Raw genomic sequence first — 17,272 nt, 5'->3', positions numbered from 1 at the left:
CACCCAAACAAACCTTGAAAGCTGCTTGAAGTCAACAAACGGTGAAATCTCATTCAGAATACTAGCCATCCAACCATAACTGAGGCCAGCAATGTCCCCACCCAGCACAGAATTAAAACAGAATTGTGCGTTAATATAAAGCCAAATACTGAGACAATGAAAGCAACCTGTGTAAATTATGCAATACTACATAATTTGTTTGATTCTCATTACCCTAGTTGCAGAGGGGGGTATGCAAGTCATTAAATAGGGCTAACCTTAATGTGAATTCTGCCACTCAATGTCTCACTTCTTCCATTGGTTGCCTCCAACTCATTGATTGTCTCAAATGGCCTTATCTTCCAGCATTAAAGTGGATGTGGTGATTAAGAGATGCTTTAGGGAAGCAGATGTAGTTCAGTGGTAGGTCCCTGATTAAATTCCTGACATCTCCAGGTAGGGTTGGGGGGGGGGGAGTCCTGTCAGCAACCTTGGAAAGCCACTGCCAGTATGTGCAGAGTGGGCAATGCTGAGCAAAATGGACCAATGGTCTGCCTTAATAAGGCAACGTCCTATGGATTCCTATGTACTTGTGCTTACTACAGGGAAACCCAGCCGTTTAATTGCATGCATGCCAATTTGATGGCCCTGCATACTTTTTTTTTTTTTTTGCCATGCCTCCATACTACTTATAAAAGTATTGATTCAATTTGTATGGCTGCTGAATGTGATTGTTGTTAATGTTGTCATCAATAGTAGCCACCAAAATGTTGCCATCTGGTGGTAAAGAGAGAGATTGCATGAAGAAATGGGTGCAAAGTCTAGCTTGATGAGTACAGATGGGAGGGGATCAAGTTACATGTATAGCTGCAGAGAATCAGGAAATGGAGGGATAGTGAGGGTAGATCTGTTTTGGCAGTGACATACAAAAGATGGCTGGCATTGCATATCCACAAGAAAATGCCCAATATGTTATTTCAATAGGTATGCCAATACTCATCTGACCATGAGCAGATTTATTTCAAGTGCTTTAGGCTGGTGCTCTTCAGCCTTGGTATCAAGTTGTTGGAGCAGATTTTGGTGTCGCACAGGGTGCCCCTGAAATTTGAGGTGCCAGCATCCGCCACTGCCTTCACCAATAAATGGTGAAAATGGGGAGGAATTTCATCACTTACTGAGGAACTCCAACTTAGTTTCAAAATTACCAGTACCAGTAAATTCTGTGTATTTTTTAATACATTTTCCATTAGCCACCTAACATCTTAAGGATTACTAAAAATGCCAGTGAAGTATTCACTAGATTTTTTATATTTACCACAAAATGACTCTTCTTATTAGCAAACTCAGTTGGTGGGCGATTCCATTGCAGCCAGAATGGCATCGCTGAGAAACGAGAGAAATATCAATATATACTAGTGGGAATATGAAATGAATATTTCATTTAATGTGGGAGAGAAACAGGATTCTCTTTTCTTCCTTATGGGTTACTGTTTTTCCTCCCCTAACTCCCCAGGAGAAACAAGGAGAGGCTGAGGCTTACATGTACTCACTATGGGTAGTCTTTGGAGTTGGAAAATTGTAGGAAATTGGATAGAAAGATCGAAGAACCCCAGCATGGGAGACACCCTCCCCCAGGTAATTGGTTCCATTGTTCAACTGTTCTGATAATTAAGAAATTTTAGCCTCCAGTGCCTTGAGTAAGGGGCTAATTAGAAATTTAAGCCTTGATTCTCTTTTTTAAAAAAACCCACCCCATGTATTTAAGATTAGATGGCTCCTTTTTAAAACAAATCTTGCCTGCCAGTGAAAATATGTTGGCAATGTCAAACTTTAGGGAATTCTATAATAGATTATGAGAAAGTTACTCTGTGTACTCCCTCATTTTGAAGAGGTTCTGCGAGGTAACGTGCCAACTTGGTTAAGTCCTGAGAATGTAATCACTTTGAAGTAAAGCAGTTTAAATCTTATCATAAGATGTCTCCCTTGTGATGCCCAATTATTTCTTAATACCCAGTAAGTAATTTGTTAGACCAAGCTATAAGGAAACAGCCAGATCTTCCTCCTCTTGCAGATGGTGAGCATGTTACTGACATGAGTAAACATTGCCAGTAATCTTTGCTTTCAAACATCAGTCAAAGAATTGAGAGAGAAATTGCCCTTTCAGAAAATGAATTCACATTCCAGGAAAGTGCAACAACCTAAAGGTATAACATAGCAGGCTGCCATGTTGGATCATTTGGAGTGGAGGGCAGAATCCAAAAAGTAACAGTAGGTTACTTTTATACCTTTAACAGGTCCAACAAAAATGTTACAAAGAAATGGGCAAAAATTACAGTTGATCAACATCAGATAGGATGAAAAGTAGAACAAAACCACAGACAGAGAAAACGATGTTGCTATGCCCTGTGAAAATCTTCAGCCTGTAATAACTTGAAGATGAAACATTGTTAAACAGATTTAATTAGGTTAGGGCATATCTAGTGCAAAAAAAGGAACAAAAGGTGGAAGTACAGTAATAATCTCAGGTTCCACTAAAGGCTACAAAATTGTGCCTAAGATTTATATATAAGTCCAGCAGACAAATATAGAGGCACATCTCAATATTTTTTAAAGTATTTATTTATTTTGCTAAAATAATATACATATCACTGTATGTCCAGACAGAGACATATACATATTCACTATCTGAACGGGTCAGCAATAAATTTATAAAATGAGTGGGGCTAAGTCTTAATGTCTATTGTGTGCAATTTCTTTTGGTGACAGGTCAGTGTAAATTATGCTTGTTCTATGAACAAGTCTCCACCCACATCCATTATGTAAAGAATCTTGCTGCTGGTCCTAGACTAGGGCAAGCATGGTTGATGTTGGAGTGTGTAAAAAAATTTCTGGGAATACCTTCATGCTCCTTAAAACTTTCAGTGTCTGCTATCTGCATAAAGGGACATTTTTGCATTTGGCCAGTTGTGTTTGCCTGTTGTTCAGGTTGTGTCTACTGTTTCAGTGCACATAGGCTTCTGCCTTTAAATACTGACATATATAATTTAGGTTGTAATCCTGTTTCCAAATATTTGGAAGTAAATTTCACTGAACTCCGTGGGCAATCTCTGAGCAAGCATGCAAAGCATCATGCTGCATGTAAAGTCTGCATTCTTATTCTTCTCTACAGCAGTTACAGCTTCCCCATCACTGTATAGTGGAGAAGGGAAAGCTCCACCTGCTGTGTTCTTGTCTGTCTTGCAGCTACCAAAGGAACACAACAAAAAGCTGTTGGGTTAAACAAACAAACAAATCCAAGAACTCTAGAACAAACAGAATGGGGTGGGAGGCAGGAAATGTAATCTGGGCTAGGAAACCAATCCCATAATAAACACCTGAAAGTATCCTCCACCACCTGAAAAGAGTTTTTCATTATTTATTTTAATATTTCAAATTCTTAACCACCCCAAGGTGTCTTGGCAGAAAGGTATCATACAAACGCAACAGTTAAATGAACAAAGGAGCAGATAATCAGGTGTACAGTTACTATACCCACAGAAAATATTTGAAATATTTCAAAAAATGTTCATTTTTGTTCTCACCAGAATAGGCAGTCTCTACAACATAACACCAAACAACCTAAGTACACTTCCCCGGAAGTCCCTTCAAACTTGGCAGAGCTTATGCCTGAATAGCCACGCATTTAAAGATTGCATTGTAATTAGTGAACAGCCAGACATTTGTGCAATGATATAAAGGAGGAGGGACGCGGGTGGCATTGTGGCTTAAACCACGGAGCCTAGGACTTGCCGATCAGAAGGTCGGCGGTTCGAATCCCTGTGATGGGGTGAGCTCCCGTTGTTCGGTCCCAGCTCCTGCCAACCTAGCAGTTCGAAAGCACGTCAAAGTGCAAGTAGATAAATAGGTACCGCTCCGGCGGGAAGGTAAATGCCGTTTCCGTGCGCTGCTCTGGCTCGCCAGAAACGGCTTAGTCATGCTGGCCACATGACCCGGAAGCTGTATGCCAGCTCCCTTGGCCAATAAAGCGAGATGAGCGCCGCAACCCCAGAGTCGGCCGCAACTGGACCTAACGGTCAAGGGTCCCTTTATAGAGAAGAAGGAAGGCAGTGCATTCTGACTGCTCAACTGCAATGGTCTAATTTTGTCAAATGATCTTTCCATATGATGAGCTATTGGTTATTGCATGGGTTAGATAATTACTGTTTGATGTGAAACAGGGAGTGCTGCCTTGCCCTGCCACAGCATCCCTTACCCCCTTAGCTTGTGTGCTGGCGGCACAAGATATCTGTGTGGACATTTCCCTGCCAGGCGCTGCCTTGGGTCAGCTCAGTTGGGTAGAGCTTGAGACTCTTAATCTCAGGGTCGCGGGTTCGAGCCCATCCTTGGACAAAAGATTCTTGCATTGCAGGGGGTTGGACTAGATGACCCTCGGTGTCCCTTCCGAGTCTGCGAGCCTGTGCTTCCTCCGCCCGAGGTGGCTGCTTCACCCTGGCCCCGATGGGACCCGTCTTCCAACGGGGGTCTGGAGAGAGACACAGGTTCCCCACCCGTGCGAGGGGGAAGGCAAAATCGAGGGCGATGGGTGGTGGCGCCGCCGCCGCTCGCCTCTCCCCCTTTGGGCGGGAGGAGCAGCACTTCCGCGCCGCCGCCGCTAGGGGGCGCCCCGAGCTCGCCCCGCGGCCCCAGCAAAAAGGGAGCCACTTCGGATCCGGCCCGCGGCGCTTGGCTGCGGCGGGGTTCCTGAGCCGGGGCTGGAGAAGCCGTTACCCGCGGCCTCCGGGCCCAGTCGACTGCCGGCGGCCGCCATGAGCGCCGCGGCGGCCTCGGAGCGGGAGGAAGCCTCAGCCTCGTCGTCGACCTTGTCCCCCTCAGCTGAGGAGGGAGGCGGCCACGGGGAGCCCCAGCTGAGGGCAGAGGAGGCGGCGGAAGAAGAAGCGGAGCGCGAGGCTCGGCAGTTCGCCCTCTACCTGGCCCCTGAGGCGGGGCGAGAGGGGCGCGAGGAGGTGTGTGGGCGGTTAACGGCCGCGGCTGAGGGGTCGCCCGCGGAGGGCGGGGGAGGGGGAAGCGTTGCTTAGCTACGGTGGTGGGAAGGACAGGTGGGCGTGGCGGCGGGGGTGGGGTTCCCGCCAAAATATTTGTGGGGGGGGTTGGGGTTGGGGTTGGATTCGTTTGTCTCTGGCGGATGTGTGAGGCGTATTGAGACTTTGAAAGCCACGCTGCGGGGGGTGACGCGTGTCTGTGGGGGGGGGGGTGTATACGTTCACACACACATAGATAGATGCCAGGCTTCGTTTAGTATCCTATCATTTTGTGTGTGGGTGTGTGTACACGTGTACACACACACATATTTAGATACAAACACACACAATGGAATACTAAACTAACAGTAAGAGTCATTTGGGGTGGACTCCCACGAGAGGCTTTTATGCAGAGGCCTCTGTCAGGGAGGCTTTGGCTGCGATTCCTGCATTTCAGGGGGTTGGACTAGATGACCCTGGGGTCCCTTTCAGCTCTACCCTTCTGCGATTCTATAATTCTAAGCTAAGCCATAACAAAGGAAAGCAGGGGGTGGGCATGGAGGTGGGGATCCATTCAGAGTTGAGGCACAAATTTGGGTCTTATTTTCCTGGCAGCCAGTGCAAATAGAGAAAATAGGCAAGGTTGCATTATTTCCCTTGTCCTGCAACGGTATTCTTCTTTGTGCCTGCCGAAGACATTCTTATTTAGACAAGCCTACGCAGATATTTAGAAAGTTTGTATTAGTTTTAGTTCATTTTAATCTATTCTGGTATTAACTTTATGTATGTTTTTAATTAGGGTTGTAATATTTTACGTGATCATTTTATTGTGCTATCTTTTTTAAGCTGCTTTGAGGTTTCTTCTACAACAATCAAGTAGTATATAAGATGTTATTAAATAAATAAACAAATAAGTACACTCAACTCCCACTTGATGGGACAACATTTCCTGATTTTTTAATAATAATCTTTATATAAAGGAATGTGGTCAATAACATTTTATATAACTGTCTTAAACCCACTCAGAAACCCTCTTCCAAAGGCAGCTTCTTATAGCAGCTGTCCAGGAAGGTGGTCTTAATTCTGTAAAAGCAATTCTGTGTGGAGCCAAACTAATTAACTTGAGCTAGTTGGCTTTCTGATGGTCTGTCTTAATACATAAATGCAACCTGGAAAATAATTGAGGAATGGTTAGTTAACATTATCAAGCAAAGAAGTTCTGCTATACACAAACTTATTTGACACTGCTATTCTTAGAAGAGCAGATAAATAAACTGGGAGCATGTGTGATTGGTGAAGGCAGCCTTTATCTTTTTAAAATCAAACCACTTTATTATTTAAGATTTCTGTCCCACCTCCTCTACCAAGCTGGGCTGTCTGGGTGGCTGAAATTCAGAGAAAGCCTCAATGCAGTAAAACAAACAAACAAACAAACTACTTAGTAAAACATAAACACATTTTCTTTTTTTAAAAAAGCTATGATCGCCACCAAAGCTAACGGTTAGCCACCTTCCCTTCAGTGTTTGTTGAAGCATAGGAAAGCTAAAGAATTCCATACGCACAGACACATCTGCTTGCAGATGTCAGTTAATGTTATAAAAATTAATTTTATATCCTAAGGTTACAGCGCTGTGCCCGTTTATCTAGAAATAATACAAGAAGCTGCCTTGTACAGAGTACAGTATAAGATGTATATAGATGCCAGGAATGGAAATTTGGACCTGCATGCAAAGTATGCTGCTGTATGCACCCAGACTTGCTTCTGTGTCAGCATGTGCATAGTTGCACTATAAAAAAAGGTTTTATTTATTTATTTAGAATGTAACTTCCAGAAGGCTCCCAAAGTGGCTTATATGCAGTCATTTAAAACAGGACGACCCCTGTTCTTATTCTTAATAGTTTTAAAGACATGACATAAAAGGAAAAGGGACAGGGAGGAATGATGAAAAAAGCAAACTCGGGTACCAGTTATTTAAATTAAATAGCAGGTCTTATAAGGACAAGTTGGAATAGAAACAGTTCAAGAGCAGGAGGTATCTGTCAGTGGAGCTGAGAAAATACCAAAGTTGTACTGTCACAGGTAATACACCCTGATTCCTTTCTGTGTTGGCGTTCCATCTGCTAGGTGGGGACAGACACCACAAAGAGCAGTGCCCAGGAGCTGGCAGCGCTACCCTTGGTTTATCTGTGATATGGGGCAAGAAGAGGTACTGTATTTTTCGCCCTATAGGACACACTTTTTCCCCTCCAAAAATGAAGGCGAAATGTGTGTGCGTCCTATGGGGCGAATGCAGGCTTTTGCTGAAGCCTGGAGAGTGAGAGGGGTCGGTGTACACCGACCCCTCTCGCTCTCCAGGCTTCAGGAGAGCCCCACCGCCAGCCCCACAAACTCGGGGGACAGCGGGAGGCGCAGCGCACCTTTCCCGCTGTCCCCCGACTTGGTTAGAAGGCTGGCGGGGGGGAGAAGCCTGCTCCTCCCCGTCGCCAGCCCACAAACTCGGGGGACAGCGGGAGAGGTGCAGCGCGCCTTTCCGCTGTCCTCCAACTTGTTTAGAAGGCTGGCGGAGGGCTTCCCCCTCCTCCAGCCCCGCAAGCTCCCAGAGCGATGCCAAAGCTGCACGCAGCTTCGGCATGGCTCTGGGTCCCGTTCTGGGGGCTGGGGGAAGGGGGAGCTCGGGCTTCCCCCGCCCCAGCCCCGCGCCTGGGGGGGGGGGAAATAAATTTTTTCCCCTTTATTTCCTCTCCCCCCCCCCAAATCCAGGTGCGTCCTATGGGCCGGTGTGTCCTATAGGGCGAAAAATACGGTAAATCAACAGTAGCAATCACTCCTTGGGGGGAGCAACTGCAGCAAATTGCTGTTGCAGATGGTGCTGCTGCTAGAGCACATCTGCACAGTATATCTGAAGGGGTTCAAACTGCAATAGGCCAGTGGCCCAGCGATGACAGAAGTTGCAGTTCAGCAGTGTCTGGGGGGCTGTAGCTTAGCCACCCCAGATCTATTAAACCATACATAAGGAATAAGAATAAGAATAAAAAGAATACAGCAAAAAAATTAGAAGGGGAAAGAGAAATCTATTAGCTTTGAAGGTTGCAAAAGATCCGGTGTTTGTTGTTTGTTTATTGTGTTTTTGTGTGTGTTCATTTCTCTTTTGTATTGCTGTAGAATAGATATGTTAATTTGTCTGTCACCTAATAGTCATTTTTAATACATATTTTAGCAGATTCACGTTAAATAACCACATGCAGATGTCTGAAAATGTTTTGTGTGTTTAATGTACTTTGACAAATACAAATCTTCAGATTCACTAGGAGAAAGATGAATGAATGAGCTGCAGGCTCAGCGTCCCTTTCCTGTTTTTGTGATTTGCAGCAGTATTGTTGAATGTGCCCAGACTGGCCTAGGGAGAGAATAGGATGAAGGCTGTGTTGAGGTCCATGCTGCCCCCCCCCCGCCTTCTTATTGTATCTTAAGGGTTCATTCCATGGTGGCTGCAATGCTAAGAGTAATGTAAGTTGTACAGCTGAAGCTGTGTTGGTTTACTTGTGCCTTTTAGACCCTGCTTTTTTTTTACTCTGAACTGACCAAGTGAATCCATATCATTCCAGTACCATGGCTACTAACTACAGAGCGTACAGATCTATCTTGGTTAAAAAAGTCTAAATGCACCTTGGTTCTGCCTGAATTGAATGTGATACAAATGTTCCTTTGACCCCCTCCAGTTGGGGGAATTGCAGGGTTCGTGTGGTGCCACATATAGAGATGCTAAAGCCCTTTGTGCTACTGTTTTGGGTCTTATGTGACTGAAATGTGTCACTTGGCACAGAACTGTGCACAGTTACTAATTTTTGAATTGTGTACAATTTCCGTTCTGCCCCTGAAATGTTGTTTAATATACAGTCGTACCTTGGTTTTTGAACAGCTTAGTTCTCGAAAGTTTAGGCTCCCAAACGCCGCAAACCTGGGAGTGAGTGTTCCAATTTGTGAACTATTTTTGGAAGCCGAACGTCTGACAGAAGCTTCCTGCAGCCAATCGGAAGCAGTGCTTTGGTTTCCAAACGTTTTGGAAGTTGAACGGACTTCTGGAACAGATTCCCTTTGACTCCCGAGGTATGACTGTATGTGTACGTCACATGTCTAATACTGCTCAAGGCAACGTACAGAACGATGCTAAGGATGTTAAAATATTATGTGTGCAGAGTCTCCTTAATGATTTAATAGTGTTCCTTTTTTAAATCCAACTCTCAGACAGGAAGGATACACAAAATCCTATAGTAAAAGTATTGAAACATGTAACTCGGCATGTTTCCATAGGAACCAATCTCATTATATGATTGGATCTCAAGATTCTCCAGGTGTGAAGCTATAGGTTTCCTGCAATGGATTTGATGTAGATTATACTGCTTGGATTTTAATCTAAAAATACCAAGGTTCCAGCTTTTCAATAAACTTTGCTAAAATGGAAGCTAAAAGAAACATCACATACTCCTTGCTTTTGACTTAGACATTGCCATGGGTAAAACGCTATGAACTTGCATTAGGAACATAGGAAGCTGCCTCATACTGAGTCTGACTGTTTGTTTGCCTAGCTCAATATTTTCTACACTGACTGGCAGCAGCTCTCTAGGATTTTAGGTAGGAGTCTTTTCCTGTTTTACCTGGAGATGCCGGGATTGAAGCAGTGACCTTCCGCTTGCAATGCAGGGGGCTCTACCACTGAGCTATGGACCTCAGTATTCATTTTGCTGTGGTTTAACCATTGTTTTGTTTCCTATATGTACATTCTGATGTTCTTTTTCATAGAATCTATAAGCACTATAAGTAACTGACATATCATGTAGTTGAACCTCATGCTTGCAAAAATATACTTGCTCTATTTTAATGTCAGGAAGTGGTGAAATAATGTAGTAAGTACCTGTATAGGCTTTAGCAATGGTATGATAGTGTTGGTATATTATATTATTATATTATATTATATTATATTATATTATATTATATTATATTATATTATTTTATTTTATTTTATTTTATTTTATTTTATTTTATTTTATTTTATTTTATTTTATTTTATTTTAATTTAGCAAACAAGCTGCTGGCACAAGCTAAAACATTAATGCAACCTGCTGCTGTTATTTTCTGATTCTCTTCTGTTTGAGATGAGTTTTTGTTTATGGGACTAAATGAGCAATGCCAAAGACAAGTGAGAACCTAAGGCCACATACCCACAGTACTTGCACATTTTGAGTACAGTACTTGCAAGATTCCACCCCCCCCCCTTGCATTGATGACAGAATAATTTAAAATGGGTGTGGTCCCAGTTTGTGAGAGTAGTAAGTCTGTTCCTTGGTTTACAACTCTTTCTGTTTTTATTCTTCCTTGAAGTAGAATTCTGTGCTTTTCAAAAGCTTGTCACCCGTAAAAGGCAGCATAGTCTATACAGTCAGCAAGGCTGGGGCAGTGTTTTTCAACCACAACTCTGGTGTGTTGTCTCTCATCAGTTACTCTCTTCTATTCTGTGTGTTCATACTTTTGTAGCAAATAACTTCTACTTGCATTTGATCATTTCCTCCTCCCTCCCAATTCATTTTCCTTTTGTGCCATACCTTTCCAGGTTGTAAGACTGGGGTTCTGTGTTTTATTCTTTTTAGCGACCTGAATGGCCACTCTGGAAGCCTTTTCTGGCTGAGGAGTGGAATAAAAATTATTTAAATAATAAAAATAGCATGATTACTAGCCAGCCGGAATTAAACAAATCTTTTCATTTGTGATAGATAGTGCATGTATTTATATTCATTCAGTAACCGAGTTCAATAATAATTTTGAAACACGTTTTATTTATATTCTTCTAGCTTTAAATCTTCAACACCTCACCAGCAACAGATAAGACTGAATAATGCTTGGAAAAGGAGATTCTAAGAATGTGTTTGGCTGTTTGCATGTTTCAAGCAGTTTTTAAATTAAAGTTTTCCATATTTGCACAATTGTGCTGCCATGCCTCTTTTTCTGCGCCTTTGGATGCAGCAGCTACTTTGTGCTGTGTCTCACTGCATCGTAGCCATTTTATGTTTGGTATCCAGAATACATTCTCAGAAATGTGCCCATATGCCTGAGAAAGTCAGCAACCATTAAATTACAGCAATGCACTCTATATGCATCTTTCCTTTAAGTTGGATGGAAGCTGCAGCTGGTGCAGAATGCAGCAGCGAAGTTGTTCAAGGAGGAGTCCTTTCAACAACATGTAACACCACTGCTGAGAGAACAGCACTGACTTGTCAATAAGCTAGTTGGCCATGTTTAAGGTCTTTCTCTTAGCAAATAAAGCCCCAAGCAAATTGGGGTCGCCAGGATTTATATGCCTCTGTCTGGTCACTTGGATCTTTGAAATAAATGCTCTTAAGTAGTGCTGCATGCTCTTAAGTCCACACAAAAATGGCTTTTAGTGTTGTGTCGCCTGCTGTTTGAAATTTCACCTGTAGTCAGGTGCCTACAGTATTGGTGTTTAGGTAAAGGTAAAGGGACCCCTGACCATTAGGTCCAGTCGTGGTCGACTCTGGGGTTGCGGCACTCATCTCAGTTTATTGGCCAAGGGAGCCGGCATACAGCTTCCGGGTCATGTGGCCAGCATGACTAAGCCGCTTCTGGCGAACCAGAGCAGCGCATGGAAATGCCGTTTACCTTCCCGCCGGAGTGGTACGTATTTATCTACTTGCACTTTGACGTGCTTTCGAACTGCTAGGTTGGCAGGAGCAGGGACCGAGCAACGGGAGCTCACCCCGTCACGGGGATTCGAACCGCCGACCTTCTGATCAGTAAGTCCTAGGCTCTGTGGTTTAACCCACAGGGCGTTTAGGTGCCTACTTAAAACATATTTGTTCGCCCATGCTTTCCCTAAGAGGTGATCCAGTTAAATTGAGTTATTCTCCTGATTTATTGAGTTCTTGATGTAATCTTATTAATAATTTTATATTGTTCACTGCCCATGTTGGTTTCTTTTAATGTCTGGTGATATAGAAATAATTCTATATAGAAATAATCAAAATATTTATTTGAATACTTGCACAGAGACATTATAGGAAGTGCCTTCTTCAAAGAATTCCCTATGAATACCTTTTGATTCGTTGTTTTAAAATAAAGCTATTGGTTTACTAAATGGTTGAGGTGTTGCCTACACGTTTAAAGAAAAGCCTGCAATATCACATTGGTGGCAATGTTTTGGAGCTGAAAATTTTTCCATCAAATCCCTTCAGTCTTATAATTTTTCATCCCCATACTATAACTATTGTGTTTTTATCTCAAGGGGTAATATCTCTGTGGCAAAACTGCGATATGAAATTATAAAGAGGGTTTTGATCTTGAACAGTGGGCAACCCTAATTCACTTATTCTGTATTAAATCCTTGCACTGGTTCAACAGGTTGGTTGGATACCACCCTTAGTCCGTACTGGGGCAGAAAGTTTGGTAAACTGGTCCCAGCTTGTTTAGGGCCTGATATGTCAGCAGCAAATCTTTGAACTTGGCTCGGAAGCTATTAGGCAGTCAGTATGGATCTTAATGCGGGACGCGGGTGGCGCTGTAGGTTAAACCACAGAGCCTAGGACTTGCCGATCCGAAGGTCAGCGGTTCGAATCCCCGCGACGGGGTGAGCTTCCATTGCTCAGTCCCTGCTCCTGCCAACCTAGCAGTTTGAAAGCACATCAAAGTGCAAGTAGATAAATAGGTACCGCTCCAGCGGGAAGGTAAACGGCGTTTCCGTGCGCTGCTCTGGTTTGCCAGAAGCGGCTTAGTCATGCTGGCCACATGACCCAGAAGCTTTACGCCGGCTCCCTCGGCCAATAAAGCGAGATGAGTGCCACAACCCCAGAGTCGGCCATGACTGGACCGAATGGTCAGGGGTCCCTTTACCTTTACCTTTTATGGATCTTAATATGATTTTGGAACTATGGTTAACACAGTAACCTCGGTTAGCATGAGCCATGGTTAAGGCAAGGTATCTATGCTGGCAAGAGGGCAGTTTGTGACAAAGCTACTAGCCTTGGTCAACTATGGTTAAGACTCAGGCCATATTATTTATGGGTTAAGTTGAGAAATGCTATGAAAAAATCATTAAATTAATGGTTTTCCTTTATTTTCATTACATTTTGGTTTACTTGCCGACCCTGAGTGGGGTGGGCTATAAATCTGAGGTTGTATCCCAGGTTGTCTACACCAGTCCTAAGATGATCCAGAGGTGGGTAGAGAAAACTAGTTTTCACCAGGATTCTCTCTTTATACAGTGCTACCTCTGGATACGAACGGGAACCATTCCGGAGCCCTGTTCGTATCCTGAAGCAAACGCAACCCGTGTCTGCGCATGCATGGGTCACAATTCGCTGCTTCTGCGCATGCGCGTGATGTCATTTTGACCGTCTACGCATGCGTGAGCAGCGAAACCCGGAAGTAACACATTCCGTTACTTCCGCGTCACCGCGGAGTGCAACCCGAAAACGCTCAACCTGAAGCAACTTCAACCCCCGAGGTATGACTGTATTCACTTCAAGACCCTAAGTAACCTGTTCAATTTTTAAAGTGGTCAAACTTTTACGAGTGTGAATGATTGGCTGCTGAGACTGTTAACTCTGAAATTGTCTTCCAAACAGCAATTTTAGAGAAAATGTCACCATTCTATAAGTATACACAGAAGTTCTAAACTTCCATCAGCACAAAAGAGAGAAGATAGATGTTGCCAGTGGCCAAACCTCCTCACTTATTTTCCTTTCCACAACATGCTATCCCAAGAGTTTCTGTTGCTTTTGCTAACTATACAATAGAAATACTTCCTTGGAAATCCCACTCTGAAAGAAGTGAACATCCAAGTTTAAAAACTCAACTAAGATTTGTATTTGTCTAAAATTGCTCTCAAGAGTGATCGCTGTAAAATGGAGAAATAATTTGGGTTCTTTAAAAGCACCATCAACTTAAATGTGATTTCCATTTTTAAAAATTGATCTGTTCTCAGACAGTAGACCTATGTCTCAGCAACGTACCAACTATAATGTGTGCAGACTGTCCAAGCAGGAAATACTCAAAATTTGAAGTTACAGATAGGTAGCCGTGTTGGTCTGCCATAGTCAAAACAAAATAAAAAATTCCTTCCAGTAGCACCTTAAAGACCAACTAAGTTAGTTCTTGGTATGAGCTTTCGTGTGCATGCACACTTCTTCAGATACACTGAAACAGAAGTCACCAGACCCTTCTATATAGTGAGAAGGTGGGGAGGGGTATTACTCAGAAGGGTGGTGGGATTGGGTGATTGGCAGTCGTTAAGAGTCGTCAACAGGCTCATCACAGCTATCTGCCAATCACCCAATCCCACCACCCTTCTGAGTTGGTCTTTAACTTAGTTAACCTAACTTAGCTGGTCTTTAAGGTGCTACTGGAAGGAATTTTTTATTTTGTTTTTTCAAAATTTGAAGGTATTGTATGCTTGAGAATTGCCATGGGCAGTCTTGAAACTTCAGAGGCGATCCGTTTTGAAAATGTAGCCTATTTCTTGAAAAACCTTGATTTTGTGCCCGCGTGCCTGTGCGTGACACTTAATTGCTAAATGGCAGATGATTATTTTATTTGATTACCAGCGTTTATTTTTAATAGCTGAGTGGCATTGCTGAACTTTATTGAAATGCAGACCGTGCTAATGTCTATTCTTGGAAGGCGATCGCCTCGCTCTTTCATAGATGCAACTTCCTTAAAATTGTTTGTTTGTTTCCAGGTGAAAGAAATAGAGGAGTCTATAGAAGAGATGTTAATAAGACTGGATGAGTTCTGTGGCATGACTGATCTGGTATGTACTTAGCTCCACCTCTGTAGACCTTGAACACTGTAACTGTTGTCTCTGTTTGGCTCCTGTGGAGGCCATCTTGTGAGTGTTTCAGAAGCCATGCAGGCAGCTCAGGCAAGGCAGCAGGCAGCTGTGGTGACGGGAGGGAGGGAACACGCTCTCTCTCTCTCTCTCTCTCTTCCCGAGGCAGCCATCTTGATTACAACCTTCCCTGAAATGGTTTTTTATTACAGCGATGGTTTAGCCACAAGGTGGCACTCTGGCGCACTGATATTTAAGGGCCTAGACTAGTGCTCTCTGCTTGTAAATTTAATGTGCTCCTTACAACACACACACGCACATCGAGGAACCTAGATCATCCCCATGCCTTTCTGGCTTTTGTTGTTTAAGCACTCTGACAGGTTCATCTCACACACACCCATACACCCCATTCTGTATGTTCCCTCTTCTAGATTTCCAGAGAGGTTAAAGTCCGGTGGCATTCAGTACAACAGACCTAAAGGTCATTTTGGGAAAAGTTGCTTGTTAGCACTGCTGCCCTTATTATTTGGTGGGGTCGCAAAACACATTTCTCAGAAGGTTCCATGCTGACCTGTCATGATGATTGGCGTCCCCCCCAGTTGATGGTTTAAGACTTGGGGTGGGGTGGCTGAATAATAGCTTTGATAATGATGCAGTCTTCTGGTTGCCACAAGGCGCAAACTCATTTGAGACAACAAAATAGTGATAAGCTGCAATTGATAAGAATGCTATCAGCATCTTTCCTCACCACTGCAGTATATGCAGTGCGATTGGAAATGCTTAGGAGAAGTGGAATTGCTATATGTTGTCACAGCAGCCCAACTTGGCCCCTTTTTAATAGGAATTAGTTAGGAAAGTGCAAATGAAGAAAATTATGACATGTCTCGAACCCACCCAAAGCAGCAATGCTGCAGCAGCTCTTCCCAAGAAAGACATCAAATATTTTTGTAACATAATTAGTATGGTGGTACCTCGGGTTACAAACGCTTTGGGTTACAGACTCCGCTAACCTGGAAGTAGTACCTCGGGTTAAGAACTTTACCTCAGGATGAGAACAGAAATCGCGTGGCGGCCCGGCAGCAGTGGGAGGCCCCATTAGCTAAAGTGGTACCTCAGGTTAAGAACGGTTTCAGGTTAAGAACGGACTTCCAGAACAAATTAAGTACGTAACCAGAGGTACCGCTGTATGCTGAAACAGTAAGTTAGTCTTCTGTTCAACTATTGATACAGTGGTACCTCGGGTTACATACGCTTCAGGTTATATACGCTTCAGGTTACAGACTCCACTAACCCAGAAATAGTGCTTCAGGTTAAGAACTTTGCTTCAGGATGAGAACAGAAATCGTATTTCAGCGGCGCGGCGGCAGCAGGAGGCCCCATTAGCTAAAGTGGTGCTCCAGGTTAAGAACAGTTTCAGGTTAAGAACGGACCTCCAGAACGAATTAAGTACTTAATCCAAGGTACCACTGTATCTGGCTTCTGCCACATCTAAATTCCCTGTGACAGTTGCAGCTCACAAAATCCTTATTTCCCACTTATCTGGAAGTAAGCCTCACTGAATTGAATGGAGGATACTTTTGAGTAATCATGGATAGGGTTGTGATACTAGTCTAAATGTTTACATAAGCCGGAAAACAGTTGTGTGATTTGAAGAAACAAAACAACTCTCCATAGGTGAGTAAATTAAAATCCTGCTTGTTTTTAAATCTGATTTTTGGTTTCCAGTGCAGTTTTGCCATTGTTTTCAGCACTATCACATGCAGACAGCATTTTTACACTGCCTTCATTCCTAAATTTTGCTTAACAGTAACAAGCAAAAACAGTAGAAGGCAACACTGACTATTGCAGCAGGAGAAAATTACAGTGGAGGTTAAAAGCCTGGGAATCTAAACGACATCTGCATTCTTGCCAGGCAAACCTCCATAGGGAGAGGGCTCTGTAAGCGACTCGTCACAACCAAAATGGCCCTCTCCCATTTGCTTCAAATGGTGGCGGCAGCACCTAGAGGAAGGCCTTTGGGGAAGATTTTAGTGTACAGGCTGGTTGATGTAGGTGAAAGCATTATCCAGGTCCCAAGCCATGTAGGGCTGCCTTTAAAGGTAAGTACCAGTGCTTGGAATTGCGCAAACCACTATTCTTGGGACTTTAAAGTTATGTTGCTCATAATAGCTGGAACAGGGGCAATGTTGCTTACTCCCATGTTACTGATTTAATATTTCAATGAATGCGGAAAATTGATTCAACTCTGCAAGTGGCCAAAGGTTTATTCTGATCTATCTTATTATAGTGCTTTAAGTTTCAAGCTTGGAACTGTTCAAACAAAATGGTTAGAGTTTGTGGCTCTGTAATATTTTTGCAAGTTTCAGGGCCACTGAAGGAATAGCCACTTCTTTTTTCATTTTCCCTATAGGGAATGTTTAACTGAAACTTTTGCCTATA

The 17,272-nt window shown here is 43.3% G+C and overlaps 1 protein-coding gene and 1 long non-coding RNA gene across 2 annotated transcripts in view; both read left to right on the top strand.

Moving 5' to 3' along the window:
• The first annotated feature begins 4,638 nt into the window (after positions 1-4,638).
• Positions 4,639-17,272, top strand: part of BCAS4 (breast carcinoma amplified sequence 4) — a 56,000-nt gene continuing 43,366 nt past the window's right edge. The window contains exons 1-2 of the mRNA XM_079980178.1: positions 4,639-4,982; positions 14,744-14,815. Of these exons, the coding sequence (XP_079836304.1) occupies positions 4,785-4,982; positions 14,744-14,815 (270 nt within the window). The 5' untranslated portion in view covers positions 4,639-4,784. The remainder of the gene's footprint in view (positions 4,983-14,743; positions 14,816-17,272) is intronic.
• On the top strand, positions 7,791-10,976 carry LOC307218113. Its single transcript, XR_013839784.1, has 2 exons — positions 7,791-8,505; positions 10,845-10,976. It is a non-coding gene; the product is annotated as an uncharacterized lncRNA (long non-coding RNA).

The sequence above is a fragment of the Podarcis cretensis genome (assembly GCF_951804945.1).
Source record: "Podarcis cretensis genome assembly, chromosome: 6".
Classification (NCBI taxonomy): Eukaryota; Metazoa; Chordata; class Lepidosauria; order Squamata; family Lacertidae; genus Podarcis; species Podarcis cretensis.
This window is presented reverse-complemented; position numbering and strand designations above follow the sequence as displayed.